Below are 14,788 nucleotides of genomic sequence, written 5' to 3' on the forward strand. Positions count from 1 at the left end.
TCTGAACACCTGTGATTTGATTTGAACCTTTTCTCAAGAACCTGAGACCTTTCTTGGACTTGTCTTGAACCTTGAGCTTGGATCTTGAGTAGCCCCAGAAAAGTTTAAAGAAGCTTGACCAGGAGCTACAAATGTAAATATATAAAAAAAATCATCTCACCAATGTGGTACAGCCCAATCCAGTCGGTAGCATCCACTTCCTCTTTGATATCCCAGGAAATGACGAGGTTCTGGCCACGGTTCAGCGTGTACTCCAAAGTGGATGCCGTAAGCGAGGACCGGCTCTGGGAGGTCACCAGATCAGTGTCACTGTTAGCTCGTGGAAGTCCAATGGGACTGCTGACAACAGACACAGTGTCAACAGAGGCTCCGCCCCTCTCTGCCAAAGTTCGAAGGTTTTCCGGACTCAGTGTATGTCGGAGATGTGGACTGCGCCTCCGTGGCGCTGACAGGTGTTCACGGCCCCCGACTGCAAGGTTGGGTGGATTGTGGGAACGGGTCCTGGGCGGTAGGACAGCTGTGGCAAGGGAGGGACGCATGATGAACGGCTGGTAAAGGAGCAACAACCAGAAGTAAAAAGAGCTGCTGAGACGGCCCCTGACGAGGGGGAGATGAGATGGAGCTTCTTATTGACTAGGCTGGTTGTTGAAGTGATTTCTCTACGTTGACTCAACTGGAACTCTCATGTTTGAAGAAAACTTTTGAAGGGGCTGATGACAAAAACCATCTGCGAGCCTCAGCAGTGATGCGTTTATTCTCTTGATGCAGAGGGTCCATCATTGTCTTTTTGGTCCTTGCATGTTATCCAACAGCAAGGGGGACCTGAAGGTGAGGAAAGAGAAGAAAGAAAACATGAAAAGTAGAAAGTTGCCTAAATGGTACAAAGGCAATGGTTACACTTAACAATCATTAGCCATGAGGGGGACCGTTTTCAACACCCCGTCTTTTCATCTCTGACTGATTAAAGTGGAAATGAGCTGCAGGGACCAAAATGATTCTATATATGTTTTATAGACCAGGATTTAAACATGTTCTGCTGTTAAGATGGACATGTTGGGCTCTACGAGGGATCCCTTGGCTTCTGAAGTCAGCCTCAAGAGGACACTCGAGAAACTGCGTTTTTTTGCACTTCTGCATTGGCTCCGCTTTTCAACACCGGAGGTTGCTGCTTGACTCATTAATTTCTGTATGACTAGTGAAAAAAAACCCTTTACATCATCCCACCACCTCTCTCTCTCACACTCACACACTCACACACACACACACACACACACACACACACACACACACACACACACACACACACACATTAACACATCTCTGCATCTGGGTTTCTGTGGTTTCTGTGGGTACAAGCAGCCTCAGTCAAAGGAGACGAGGCAGCTGTATCTGCCTCCCAGGAAACTCTTCAATCAGCAAATGCCAGCTTGGGAGCCGTCTAGGGAGCGCTGTCTCCATCAGAGCCATTTTGTTTTTAAAGGAAGGATGGCATGTGACTTCAGAGTCTCGCCCAAGGCAGCTGGTTTTTAGGCAGGCTGAAGAGAAGAGTTAGTCTTTTTCTTTGGGATGGAGAAAAGGTTGGGTAATATTCAGCTAATACGCGCCTGTTCAGTCACCGGAAAACTATGTGGGCCGTAGTCTGAGCTAAGCCCTGATATCTTTGGCATTTTAAGTGGGTATATGTCTCAAAAGCTGAGCTGTCCAGTGATGCTGTGAATGCTGTGAAACCATTGATCCTCAGTGTGTGGGCTGCACTGTATGCACCACTGTATTCAATAAGAGCATTTGGACTGTCGAGTACATAGCTTTCAAATACGCAAAACTGGAAATCCACAAGTCAGATGACACTCTTTCAAATGACTGAACGTAAGTCTAAATGCTCCTTCAAATACTTTGATATGAAAGTAATAATTTGATGCATTTTTGCTTGCATGTCAAGGTTTGAATGACAAGTTACTGGATATGTTACAATGCTAAATGAGAAACACTGTTTTTTTTACACAAATTACAGACGTCATATCAGATCTATCACCAGCAGCAACTGAACTGAGCCAACAGATCAGAGATGTGGGCGACAACATCTTCTTAAAGCTAATGACTGACTTTTGTATTCATGCGAAAGGGGAAGCGTTCTAAAGACTGTGGGACTGTGTGGGGGGATTTTAATTCAGCTTGGGCCCGGGTATTTTTAGCCGGTAATTGATAAGATTTTTTATTAATGTGTCATGCATAAATAATATGGCCAGCCCAAAATAAGCTTCAGAGACACCATCTTTAGAACATGAGATCAGAATCCAAAGTAGCTAAATTCCAAATGCTACAGAAATAAACCATCAGTCATTACGTGTTTCCAAGCTGAAATAAAGACGCCACCTTAATATTAAAATGACCAAACTCTATGGTGCTCAGTTAACGGAGACAAATCAGGATTTTGAACATTCATTTCATTCATCATGGGACTCATAATTTCGTAATCAGTAGTTTTTAAGTGGTTTTGTTCTAGAAATAAAAAGAGGTATAACGTATGCTGGTAAATGTGGCTCCAGCAGCACTGAGTAGATTAACAGAGTAAAGGATATTTTGGCTTCACTTTTTTACAATGGGTGGAGGTGGAGTACATCATCCACTCCGTTCACCTATACATTGATTACTTTCACACAACTGGAAAACATGAAAACAGACGATTCTAACCATAAACTGTATAAATAATGGACACAGTTTCCGTGATGTCACCCATCTGTTCCTGAGCGCTGTTTTGAAGCCAATCATCGGCGGTAGCCATATTGGAAATGTTGAACTCATCCAAAAGAGTGTGAGGTAAAGAGGCATGGTTTGAGCCTCCTGGTCAACAGCTATGTGTTCCCGCCTGTCAATCAAGTCAGTCATGTCCTTATTTGGGCAAAAATTGGTAATCTTAATATCTTCTGAACCGTCACGTTAGAAAAAAATTCACCCCCCGTTCAGAGAGATTAGCTACGTAGACCAAAGTTGTTTTTTGAACCAGGCTGTAAACATGTTTATCAATGCTGCAAAGTTAGTATTTTCTGAATTGGTGTGTATGTGGTTTCTGGTGTTTCTGCAGCCAGACCCAAGTGGATTCACGATGAACTGCAGTTTATAACACTTCCGCATGGGCTTCATATTTTGAGACTGGAGGTTGCCACTTGATTTAGATGCAAGTCTCTGAGTTATCAGGAGCTCCTTTTCTCTGATATATCAACATTTATTCAGGATGAACACTGAAGATAATGATTGTTGTCCTGTAGGCTATGTTGTGTAAAAATTACTAAGGTGTGTGCGCCTTTAAACTGTTATTTTTGACTCAAAAAGTAGTGCCATTTGTTTTTAAGCTGCAGCAGATGATACGGGATTTAAGTAGAACAATAGCCGATGTGAAATGTGTCACAGCTGTTGAATGTGTTTGTAAGCTGAAGTACAATTACTAACCTCTTGTCCACCTGTCTGTTACAGCTCATCAAATCCTCCATCCACTACACTCACTGACATCTTACTTCACATCATCTATCAAAGTGACAAAAAGGAGGAAATTGAGGCTGAAGAAAATGCACTGTGTTGTCAGCAAGCTGATGTTGGATGTCATTGAGTCGGTTATTTCATCACTTTTCTATCTTTTTCTTTCTTTTCCTTGCAGACTGTTTTGCAACATGGAAACAAATCTATGTTAAACTAATATAGTAGACAGTCAGTGTGTGTGTGTGACTTTGGAAATTCTTCACCATGCAGATTGGAAATAATCTCCAAAGCAATTTAAAAGCAGTAGCATGTATGAAAAATTGTCCAATATCCTGTATATACTGCCCCTGAGCTTCTGAATCAATCCACTTTGCATTTTGAAACGACTGCACAGAAATGATGAACCGGCCTCTGATTTGATGTATGTGGATTGGCTGTGTTTCCAAATAAGCCGCCCCTGATATTGAAATAAGATCTGCTGCATTTGACATGGGGAAAGCCTGGACGTCCCTGACTCGACAAGATTACCAGAGCGTGGCTTCATCACACAGACACACACACACACACACACACACACACACACAAACACACATACATACACACACACATACACTGCATACAGGGGATTTATGACGGAATAAAACCTTCATCACAGATGCAAGAATACGTAAATCCTGCTCACGTGTGTTCATGTTGCAGCAGCAGGAAGGGGCTGTTCCCATAAAGCAGCAGAAATGACACAAAGGTAGATGTGTGTAAAACTGCTGAGTTGTTATATAAGTGGGGTCCAAGCATCCCCCCTTGTGTGTGCCAGGCATTGTACTGTAAGCTGCTGTAGAGTGGGAGACACTGCACCAGTTTGGCTCACATCAGAGCGGATGAAGAGTGTCGATCAGCGACATGCAGCAGCACGGACTAAAACCTGACCTCAGGAGAGGGCAACGAACAATCTGGACTCAACCCAGTGATTTTCCTTCTAAAGACTATTTTTCTTTTGTAATCCCAATTTGACTGCCCTGTACAGCTTTGACCTGATGTGGGATTACCGATTGATTCTCAGTAGGGCTGCTCAATATTGGAAAAAAAAAGTGACGTTGTGATATCTTATCTTTCTGCGATATCACTGGGTGAAAATTAGAGAAAAATCAAGAAGAATAAACACAGCCTAACTTCTCTTCTTCGTCTCTTTTCTGCAGTTGTTTTATTTGTATCACTAACTATTTCTAACGATGCTCCGAGAGTGAGACCAGCCCTGTTACAGTAACCTCTTGAGATTGAAGCTCACCATCTTGTGCCAGCTGTAACTAACACAAACCATTGCGTAACTGAACACCGATATTATCTGTGACGGCAGCGACGTCATACGCATGTTTACGGTCATGTGACACAGCGGTCTGTTAGATTAGATTGATCATTGGGGAAGAGAAACTCTCAAGTTTATTTATTTTGCATTATGCAACAAAGAAGCATGATGTGTTTCAGGGTCATTTACTTGACATCGTACATTGTTGACATATTGTGCAACCCTAAGTCTCATCAGACTGACATTGATAGAGATGTCACAAGAATATAAGCCACACTGGTGAATAAGACCCAGTCTGTTTCTCGGAGGTCTCTTAGAAGGAAACAGTCTTCCTGGTTTCTTCTCCCACCTAATTAAAGATAAATTTACTTAACAAGTAACAATTGAGCAAGATAGAGGGACTTGTTTTAAGACAATGCATCTTAAATATCTTGTTAAGTCAAACAATCTTGAAATGATCTTGTTTTTAGTTGTAATTTAGAAGAAACAAGGTTTATTTTACATTTCATACATTTTTCAAGCTGAAATCTTATTTGAAGAAGACGGATAATCTTGATTTAAGACAAACACTTTACTTGATTTAAGAAATGCATTTTATTGGAGAATCTATCAGAAAACAGCTCCATGATAAAAGAAAGAAAGAAAAGAAAAGTTGTTTTTTTAAGGGTGGGTCACAGTTTTCAGGCACTGTTTCTTCCAAATCAGATACAAATAAACTTCTTAAAACTACATGCAAAGAATGACACACCTACTTTTGAGCATAGCTGGCTTATCCTAAAAAAAAACATGACTGAATATTAGTATATCCAGCTCACTATGAGAAGACATTATATCTCAAAATGCTCAAATCAAATTTTGTAATTTTATTTCAAGTATAAGATGGTCTTAAACCTAGAGAAGTGCCACTATAATACAACTCAAATTAAGGTGAATAAATCTCAAATGAAGAAGTTGACTTGAAATGTTTTTGTGCAAAAATCTTATTTTGAGTGAAAAAATACTAATTGTTAACATTCCTGGCTTATATTGAGACACTAAGCTTTACAATACTGGTAAAATATTGATTAAAATACGTTTTCCCTGCTCGTTTTAAGATCACCGTTTTCAAAATATTACGTCTTATTTTAAGAAATCTTAGAATTTTGCCTTATTCTATTGGCAGATTTTTTTTTGTTTATTTTAATGTACTTTTACCTTGAAGTAAGTTTTTTTTTTCGTTTTTTTTTTTTTAGGGGCATTTTTTCCAGTGTACATGGGTACACAACGTAACCAGTAGGCCAAGTCTGCGCCCTGGAGCACCATCTTCTGGGTACAAGTCCATACCACAATAAAAGTGTCTCTGAAATTCATACTGGTATATTGGTCTCACCAGTTTTTAACTAAGAGGAGTTACACACTAGAAACATCCTACAATTCTGTTTCTAACTCCAAGCATCATCTCAGATGCAGTTAAATTTGACACCTCTGAGAGCTGTTGTCGTGTTAGGCACTGCATACTTTGTACTCTTCATCATTGTGCAGGGAATACTAAAAAGAGCCACATCCAAAGAACAGGATCTGATGGAGTGTGGCAGAAGGAGCAGGATTGTTGTTCTTCAGAGAGCGTTTCTGCAACAGGATGGCATCATGGTGGTTTTCAGGTGTCTGGGAGTTACAATAATGCCATTCTTTGTGACAGGTGTGTGTTTTGTTAATGCACAGGGTGTGTTGTGGAGCGTCCCATGTGACAGGCATGACTGACATGTACGGCGGTAGCAATAAGGCTGTACACCTCCCCTTAGACACCTCGTGCTAAGGATAAGATGTGCTGAATCTTCACAATCACAGGCGCCTGCACTGCCCTACTCTGCACACACACACACACGCACCCACACATGCATGCACACATACACACGTATGTTTAATAGCTTATATTGTCTACACTGTGCATTATCATAAGTACATCCGACATGTGCTGCAGTGGCTTTACTTTTGTAAACAGCAGCAGGCTTGTGCTTCAGTGTTTATTTACCTCTGAAAGAATTAGTCTCCATGTCTCGAGTTGATTGACCAAATATTTCATAACCTTTTCATTTAAAGAAACAGTATGTCATTTTAGCTGCTATTCTTAAAAGATACATTTTGATAAAAATATATTCTAGCAGGGATTATGAGATGATGGTATCACGTTATAATCATCTTATTTCCACCCTCAATCTTCTGAGTTTCCACTTCAAATTTCTTATATTTGGAATACATCAGAAGATATGCACTAACCTTCATACCCCCACACAAACATTAACCTTCACAAGACAAACTTTTTATTTATTCATTTGTTTATTTTATTTTATTTTATTTTAGTATCTATTTTTTATACTTTTCTATTATTTAATATTAACCTCTGGAAATTAATAATTAAGAAACTGTCATTCAGCCTTATCTGTTTCATTATCATTATTAATATATTTATTTATTTACTTTCAATACTTTGAAACATTTTTCTTTGTTTGTTTTTTGTAGCTGTTCCTCTTGTTGTTATTATTATTATTATTATTATTATTATTATTATTATTATTATTATTATTATTATTATTATTATTATTATTTCTTCTTTGTTAGTCCATTTTTTATGTTGTTCATCATTTGTGCCTTGTTTATTTGTTATTCTGTCTACTATCATTTGGTCACCCTCTTCTTGTAAAGCAAATTTCTTGCACAATAAAAAAAAAAAAAAGTCTAAAAAATTAAATTAAATTAAAAATAAATAAATATGTATATAAATTAGCTAAATATAATTATCTTATTTCAACCCTAAATCTGTGGCGTATCAGCTTGGGGCTTGAAACTAAACTGTGAACTGTTTCTTTAACTCTAGCAGACAAGTTTGCATTAAGAAGTCCTTTTCTCACTTGCACTCTACTCCTGAAAATGTCCTGTGATGGTGAGTGGGCAGCCACATTTTCCACCCTCAATTAAAGCAGACTGTTTTCTTCCCTGCCTCCTAACGTCTGCAAGAAGACTGAGTGAGTGGATGTGTGAAGGCAGCAGGTAGAAGTCAGGAGAAATCACTGCAACTGAGTGGGCGGAGTGATGATGTTCATATCATGCCATCAGTGTGAGACCAGTGGGATGCCTCATCTTCATACCTGCCAGTATGCTCGAGCTCTAGAGACGGCATTTTAAAAACATATTTTCAACATTTATCATCAAAATAAAGAAAATAAATAAGAGTCTGATCAATAATGAAAATAACCTGTTTTGCTAGTGGATGTCTGTTGTGAGCCGTGAGAGCTCTGATGTCATTAAAGGGGTTCCTCTTCCTCACACTCCCTTCGTCCCTTTTTCTTCTCTAGCAGTGAGTGTGTGTCTGTGTGTGTTGGTGTGTGTGTGTAAATGTCAGCAGTGGGACCCTTCTGTGCCCCTGTGGAGGTGACTGCTGCTCTTTACAGTCTGACAGAACGGGCACCTTGGGGAGCTGGCACTGAGGTCTTATTGTGCCTCACTGACACATGCAGTTAAAAACAAAGCACAGAACCAGCACCAAGAGGAAGTACACACTCAAAACAAATGTGACAAAGCTCGACAAAACCACACACACATTCCTATCCAAGCTTCTGGAAACGGACTGACTCAGAAGATGTAAATAAGTTCTCTTCGCAAACTGACCATGAACCCAAGACTGCAGTCCACCAGACTGCAGTGAGACCCCGCTGGACGACGCAGCTCTGTGAGTCATTCTGAGACAACGCAGGCTACAGCGTTTGTGCCAGAGTGTTCCCACTTCCCAGAAAGAAACAGAGCTGCCCCATCCCGCTCAGGGTATTTCTCTAAACACATCGCCCTGGGTGTACATGTCTGGAATGAGTCACTCGTCAGGAGGCATCCCTCATGACAGGCCCCGTCGAGCCCAAAATAGCATTTACGGCCGGGAAACTGATTGATATCACCCTCTCCAAAGTTAAGGACGTCTGCTTTTCTATAAATGGGAATGCGGGCTGAGTATGAATTTGTGAAAGGCAGAAAAACTCTACGCAGACACATACAAATATATACCGACAGATCAGGTGGAGACTTCAAAGTTTCAAATACCAAACATCACAGTTTGAGGATTTAACAACCACAACCTGAGAACAGGTAGGCAAGAAGGGGAGTAAAAAGTAGAAACTGGACAGTGAAAGGTTTCAAAGATGCATCAGAACTAATCTATACATGAAGTAAGCAGTAACATCTCTTCAGGGTTAAACAACCTCTATGCCAATGTCCAATTCCACCTCCTGACTCACTGAGTCACTGAGTACATAAGAAATGTTTCACAGCCTGCAGAATCAGTGAAAGCTTGCCAAGTCACCTCAATAAGGACACACTGATAAAGACAGGTTTTTAACAGGAATAACGAGGGCTGTACTGATACACTCAACCCATGATACAAGTCACAATTCTACATTTACAACCTGTTTTTTAACATTTATTTAAAGGTTGAAACACAGTTTATGTTCAAGCTTCAGAGCAGAGATAGCCTCATATATCTGGTATTTGTGACGCTTTGTTTTGACTTTTTAATGGCCAAATTCCATCACAGCACATCTGATAGGTTTCTATTCTAGTCAATTATCTATTCAATAATCTATTCTAGTGTTAACTTCCACTGGATCCACTACGTTGCGTTCCGGCTGCGTCTCTGTTCCGGCAGGTCGGAGCCCTCCGGATCAGATACGCAAGACTTCTATTTTTGCCTGATGCCGGAGCACGACGCATCAATCTCAACAGAGCAGATGGAGCGGGACAGGAAGTCAGGCACCAAAATAAAATGAAAACATCCGGTTAATTTTCAGAATAAAACACTCTGTGTTATCACCAGAACGTATTTCACTTAACTACAACAACAAACCGTCATGATGAGCGGAGCCAGACCTGGAGTCAACAGGTCAGAGGTTTTCAGAGGACCATAAAGACAACATGGATGAGGAGAGAAGGAGGAGATCCTTGATTCAGTAATTACAGCAGGAAAACCTCTGGGTCACATGACTCAAGCTCTTCGGCGGTCCTGCTCGATGCTGTATTCCGAAAACGCAAGAGAGCACTGAGCCGGACCGCAGCGGATCCAGGATGGACCAGACACAGATCTGGTGGAAGTCCTGTGTAAGTGTCATTCGCCTTGGTTACTTTATTTCCTGTTTTGATAACAAACATGCTTTTGTTTGAAAAGCACGCAAAAGCTACTCTGCTATATTGCAGAGTAACAGGAGTCAATGGAAACATATAAAATAACAAAATGCTCAATGTTTTGGCACCTGAAGAGGCATATGGTCTTATGTTGCCAGTGTGCAACCTCAGGTGAATAAATAAAGACAATGCTTAAATGGTCGCAGTCTGTACACCTCTATTCAGCTACAGATATGAGACACTAACCAGAAAAATGGAATGCATACAGCACCATCTGCTATTCAAAATAGGTAGTGCAATTCATTTTTCATCTTTTTCAATTTCAATCCGATTTTCCTATTCCATAAGATTTGAGACGTCGGGTAAAATGTTCCCAAAGACATTTTTGATGGTTTGCAAATCATTTACATCATAGATATTATTGAAAAACAATATATTAAATGTTCAAACTGAAAAATGTGACTGTTTTGAGAGAAATATATTCTCATTTTAACTTTGATGCGGGTAAATTAAGGTTGCATAAAGCTCTATATATATTGATTGAAATTCATTGGAGAAAAAAACTGAAATGTGTTTTTCTTTAGAGGTTAGGAAAGTATGTTAATGATATTGGAATCTCTGTCAATGATTTAGAAAAATAAATCACATTTAAATATTAATCAATCACTAACAACAAAGTATATTTAAATGTCCCTTCTCAGATTGGGGCCAAGATTTACAGTAAAAAATAACTATGAATTACTTTTACTGCAGTATTGCTTCTTGTAATCCAACAGGTAAATGATCTTCTGCCAATTGAACATGTTTTATAATTTATAAGTATTTGTCATACTTAAGTGAAACACTATTACCGTGTTAAGATATTTACAAGGACACTAACGATACTGTTCTTTATAAATAATGAAACATCGTCTCAAAACTTTTATTTGGACGAGCTGAAAAAAAGGAACTTTGGCCTTTTATCTCATATATGACTGAAGATTAAGCTACTAAAGGGTAAATTTATCACCTGAAATTTGATCAATACACTATTATGGTTATTAAGAGGAGTAACTAAAAGTTGACTTAACTTTGTCCTTGTGTTTATAGAGGGAGGCAGGACGTTGAGTAGTGGATTGTGGGTGTTAGCCATGCTAAATATTCCCCTCCTGCATTACGTCTGCAGTATTCTGGGGTCATTGTCTATCTGCTTTGTGAAGCACTGACCAATCAGCTTTGTTTGATTCAGCTAAATCTGAACAGAAAGTGTATCTGTATACAAAGTCTAAGTATTATCTTCACACCCAGTGGATACCATCGATGCTGATGCCATGGCACTGCCTCCGCTGTGTTTCAGAGATAACTTGGTACGCTTCAAATCATGAGTCATCCAAAACCATCTCTACATTCTCTCCTATCACACTGACTCTACGGTGGATCTGCGTTTCATCTGTCAATAGAAGACTTTTTCAGCTGCCTTTCTGTGAAGTTTAATCTGACCTTTCTGATCTTTTGGTTTATCACTGATCAGCACCTCGTGTTGAACTATCTGTTGTCTTCCTGTTGTGGACTACAGTGGACTTGAATGATGACAGATCTATTTCCTGGAGAGTGTTCCTCACTGGATGTTTTTCTTTTCCACTGAAAACCTGAGATCACCCTTTTGTCTATCACGAAGCCCCAGCTCTTTGACTGTTCCCAAGCACATCACCGGTGCTCACACTATACTCTTTGTTCCTGCATCGATCTAGATGTTTTTTGTGTTTCTGGAGCTTATGTCTTTGTTCCACAGCCTCTGCACTGTATTCTATTAGCGCCTCTGTTTTGGCTTCGTCTGACTCAAGTGTGAAGTTTTGTGCAGCGGGGTGCAACTCAAAGCAGCTGGAGATTACAAAATCACGTGAGACAGTAGTATTGTAATCACGGATAACAACAATGTATACAGAGAACCACATACCAACAACAGTTTACTGTTGCCCTCCTGAGGTTGATTTACCGTTCATTTGTATATTATTTTGTGTTTTTTGATTATTTTCCAGCTGTGATCAACGTGGATCACATATTTGTGTCTGGTCGGTAATTGTGAAGAATATATCTATATGGACTTGTACTTGTATTTATATAGCGCTGTTCTAGTCTTTCGACCACTAAAAGCGCTTTTACACTACTCGTCACATTCACCCATTCACACCACATCCACTCACTGATGGTAGTAGTTGCTGTAGTAAGGCACCATCAATATTAGCTAATTTCATTCATACACATTCACACACATGAACAACAGCGGGACACTTTGGCATGTGACTGCAGGAGCTGGGATCGAACTGCCAACCTTCTGATTGATAGTTGACCGGCTCTACCCTCCCTCATCAGCTCTCTGTATGTGGTGTTTTATTTTGAAACTGACTTCCCTTCCAGGTTGTTCAGCTCTATTCAGCTTGACAAATACCAGACGTAGGTTCTCTCCGAGTGTCACTTAAGCAGAGGGAGAGGGGAGTCTGGGACAGAGCTGAGACGTGCTGCGGTGCTCTCTGTGGAAACACACGTTGACTAGAGTGAACACAGATCAGCTCATGTGGTGCACACGCTTGATGTGGAACCAAAACATTGATGTGGTTTGTTCGTCTTGCACTGAGAGCTCCTTTGTCCCTTTCTTCATGGTTTAAACCATAGACTGTAAAAAGATTAAAGACATGATAGCTCTTTAAAAGCAAAGCAATGACATTTGGAGCTCCCCCTGCTGACTGGCTGTAGCATGGGTCTAAAGCCTGCCTCCCTCGGGTCGATTTATAGAACCAAAACACATGACAAATATGTTTGTCTCCAACATGGTTTCTGTCATTTTACTCTGTTGGACAGAGAAAACACAATTAATACTAACACTAAATGTGTGTTTTAATTAATGGAAGAAGAGAAACATCAATATCATGGCTGCATCAGTCAATCCCAACTGTGCAGACTTTGGCTCCAGATGCACAAAATGTAAGCCCATTGAGGGAGATATTTTTGTATCATTTTTGTACAACAAGAGGAAGTGTGGACACATCATCCATCTTTATACACAGTCACTATCAGCATCAGCAAATGTCCAACTGATCAGGAACTTACGAAGGAATAGTCTACACCCTTTGAGTTGATTGTCAAAAGGACGTTTTAGTCCGTAAAGGTCCTGTATATTTAATTCTTCCTTCAATTTTCACTTACTGCTTTATCAGTCGAATCGAGGAGATATCACTCAAACACCCACATGTCCTGAAGAAAAGGGTCGTGTCAGGTAACTTGGTAAAAAAATGTGTAGGTGGACTGGTGTATGTTCAGGCTTCAACAAAGAGCAACACCTGAGAGACGGCTTCATTTTGTTATCTGTCATGAAAAGGTCGAACAAACTGTTGTGGTGCATTTATTCTTCAGTTGTCGAGCAGATGAAACCCTTTTCTTTAACCTGAATGTAGACAAGGTGTTTTTTATGATCATGTGTCGAAGGGGCTTTCTTTACTCTCTTACACACGTTCTTAATAATCCAACTGAAAACATCCAGTCCCATAGTAAATCAAGCCAAACATACTGCAAAAACTCAGTCCCTAAAACGTCCACTTGAGGCTGAATCCAAAAAGCAAGTCAATCCCCATCAGGCCCCATATTAAAACGCCTAACTACAGTGTAATTAAACATTTACAGCCTGGTACAGAAATAGTTGTGCTCGCCAAAGCCACTGTCCCCAGTTCCTAACGTCTGTACGAGGGTGTATTTTTATGTAACCAACCTGTTTTAATGACATGAAGCCTTTCAATTATTCATATTTAAGGGTCCGTCTGGTTTGACTGACGAGTGAGTCTGCTGGATGTCAACTCATCTTGTCTCAAGTCACTGAGCTTAACCTCACGACCGTGCTGTGGTGTTTCTGCCTTTTAGAGAATTTAAATGCAAATGTGGGACAAATGTTCGGCTTACTTTTGGGCTTCTTTTCCTCTTTGGACTGCACCATTTTTTTCCACTGAGTGAAAGTTTAGTGTTGTGACATTTGAATGTAAGCCTTGATTAGAAGCTATCAGTGAACACTCACTAAATCTGAATCCATAACTCTCAAACTGTATGATGAGTTCTCATGAGTGCTCAATCACCCTCCGACCTCTCGTCCCAGGACGGTCACTTGTGGCAAAAAAACAGTCCACAAATCATGAAGTGGTCACGCCTGCTTTTGGAGAACAGATTGGATGTCCTGACTTTTATCTCACCCTGTACTCCTTTATGTTTATCAATCCACATCTCCAAATTTCACGAATAAATATTTACTCATCAATCAAATCTGCAAAAGGCATTACTACGCAGGTTTATGTCGAGAGAGGATCTGCTTCAGTGATGATCTACAGGGACAACAATCTAACACAGCTGTATTTCTGCTGAAAGAGTTCATCTCAAATAACAGAATAGTGTATTATATCATGTTTTGAAAATATGTCAGATCGAGTCAGACCCAACCTTTAAAACACTTGGAAAAAGTAAAAAGAACAATCAAGCAAATAAAATATACACATCTCAACGAGAATGCATCAACAGCTTTGCAGGCTTTATGTTTGCCTCATAGAACTAAAATATAAATTAATCCCTGAATGATATTATTTCAGAAGAAAAGATCTGTTCAGTCTGTGCTGAGTAAACGTTCATGGTGTTGTAAACACAGGCACCCCTCATACTGTGACCACGATAACGTCTTGGAGCAGGAAAACGTGAAGGTAACCCCCGCTTATGGCAGGAACACGTCAGCAAAAATCACGTTACATAAGACTTGCTCTCCAACTTTAATCATTCCTAAACAATTTGTGCGCTGTGCCGAGGCCGCGCGCGGCCGCTTTGCGCACATGACTGAGCAGGCCATACAGGGACCGCACT

The 14,788-nt window shown here is 40.1% G+C and overlaps 1 protein-coding gene across 4 annotated transcripts in view; it reads right to left on the reverse strand.

Moving 5' to 3' along the window:
• Positions 1-14,788, reverse strand: part of hecw2a (HECT, C2 and WW domain containing E3 ubiquitin protein ligase 2a) — a 45,506-nt gene that overhangs the window by 28,954 nt on the left and 1,764 nt on the right. For all 4 annotated transcript variants that reach the window (XM_034694577.1, XM_034694575.1, XM_034694574.1 and 1 more), the window contains one exon: positions 161-822. In XM_034694577.1, coding sequence (XP_034550468.1) covers positions 161-539 — 379 coding nt within the window. In that variant the 5' untranslated portion in view covers positions 540-822. The remainder of the gene's footprint in view (positions 1-160; positions 823-14,788) is intronic.

Source organism: Notolabrus celidotus, chromosome 10 (assembly GCF_009762535.1).
Source record: "Notolabrus celidotus isolate fNotCel1 chromosome 10, fNotCel1.pri, whole genome shotgun sequence".
NCBI classification, from domain to species: domain Eukaryota; kingdom Metazoa; phylum Chordata; class Actinopteri; order Labriformes; family Labridae; genus Notolabrus; species Notolabrus celidotus.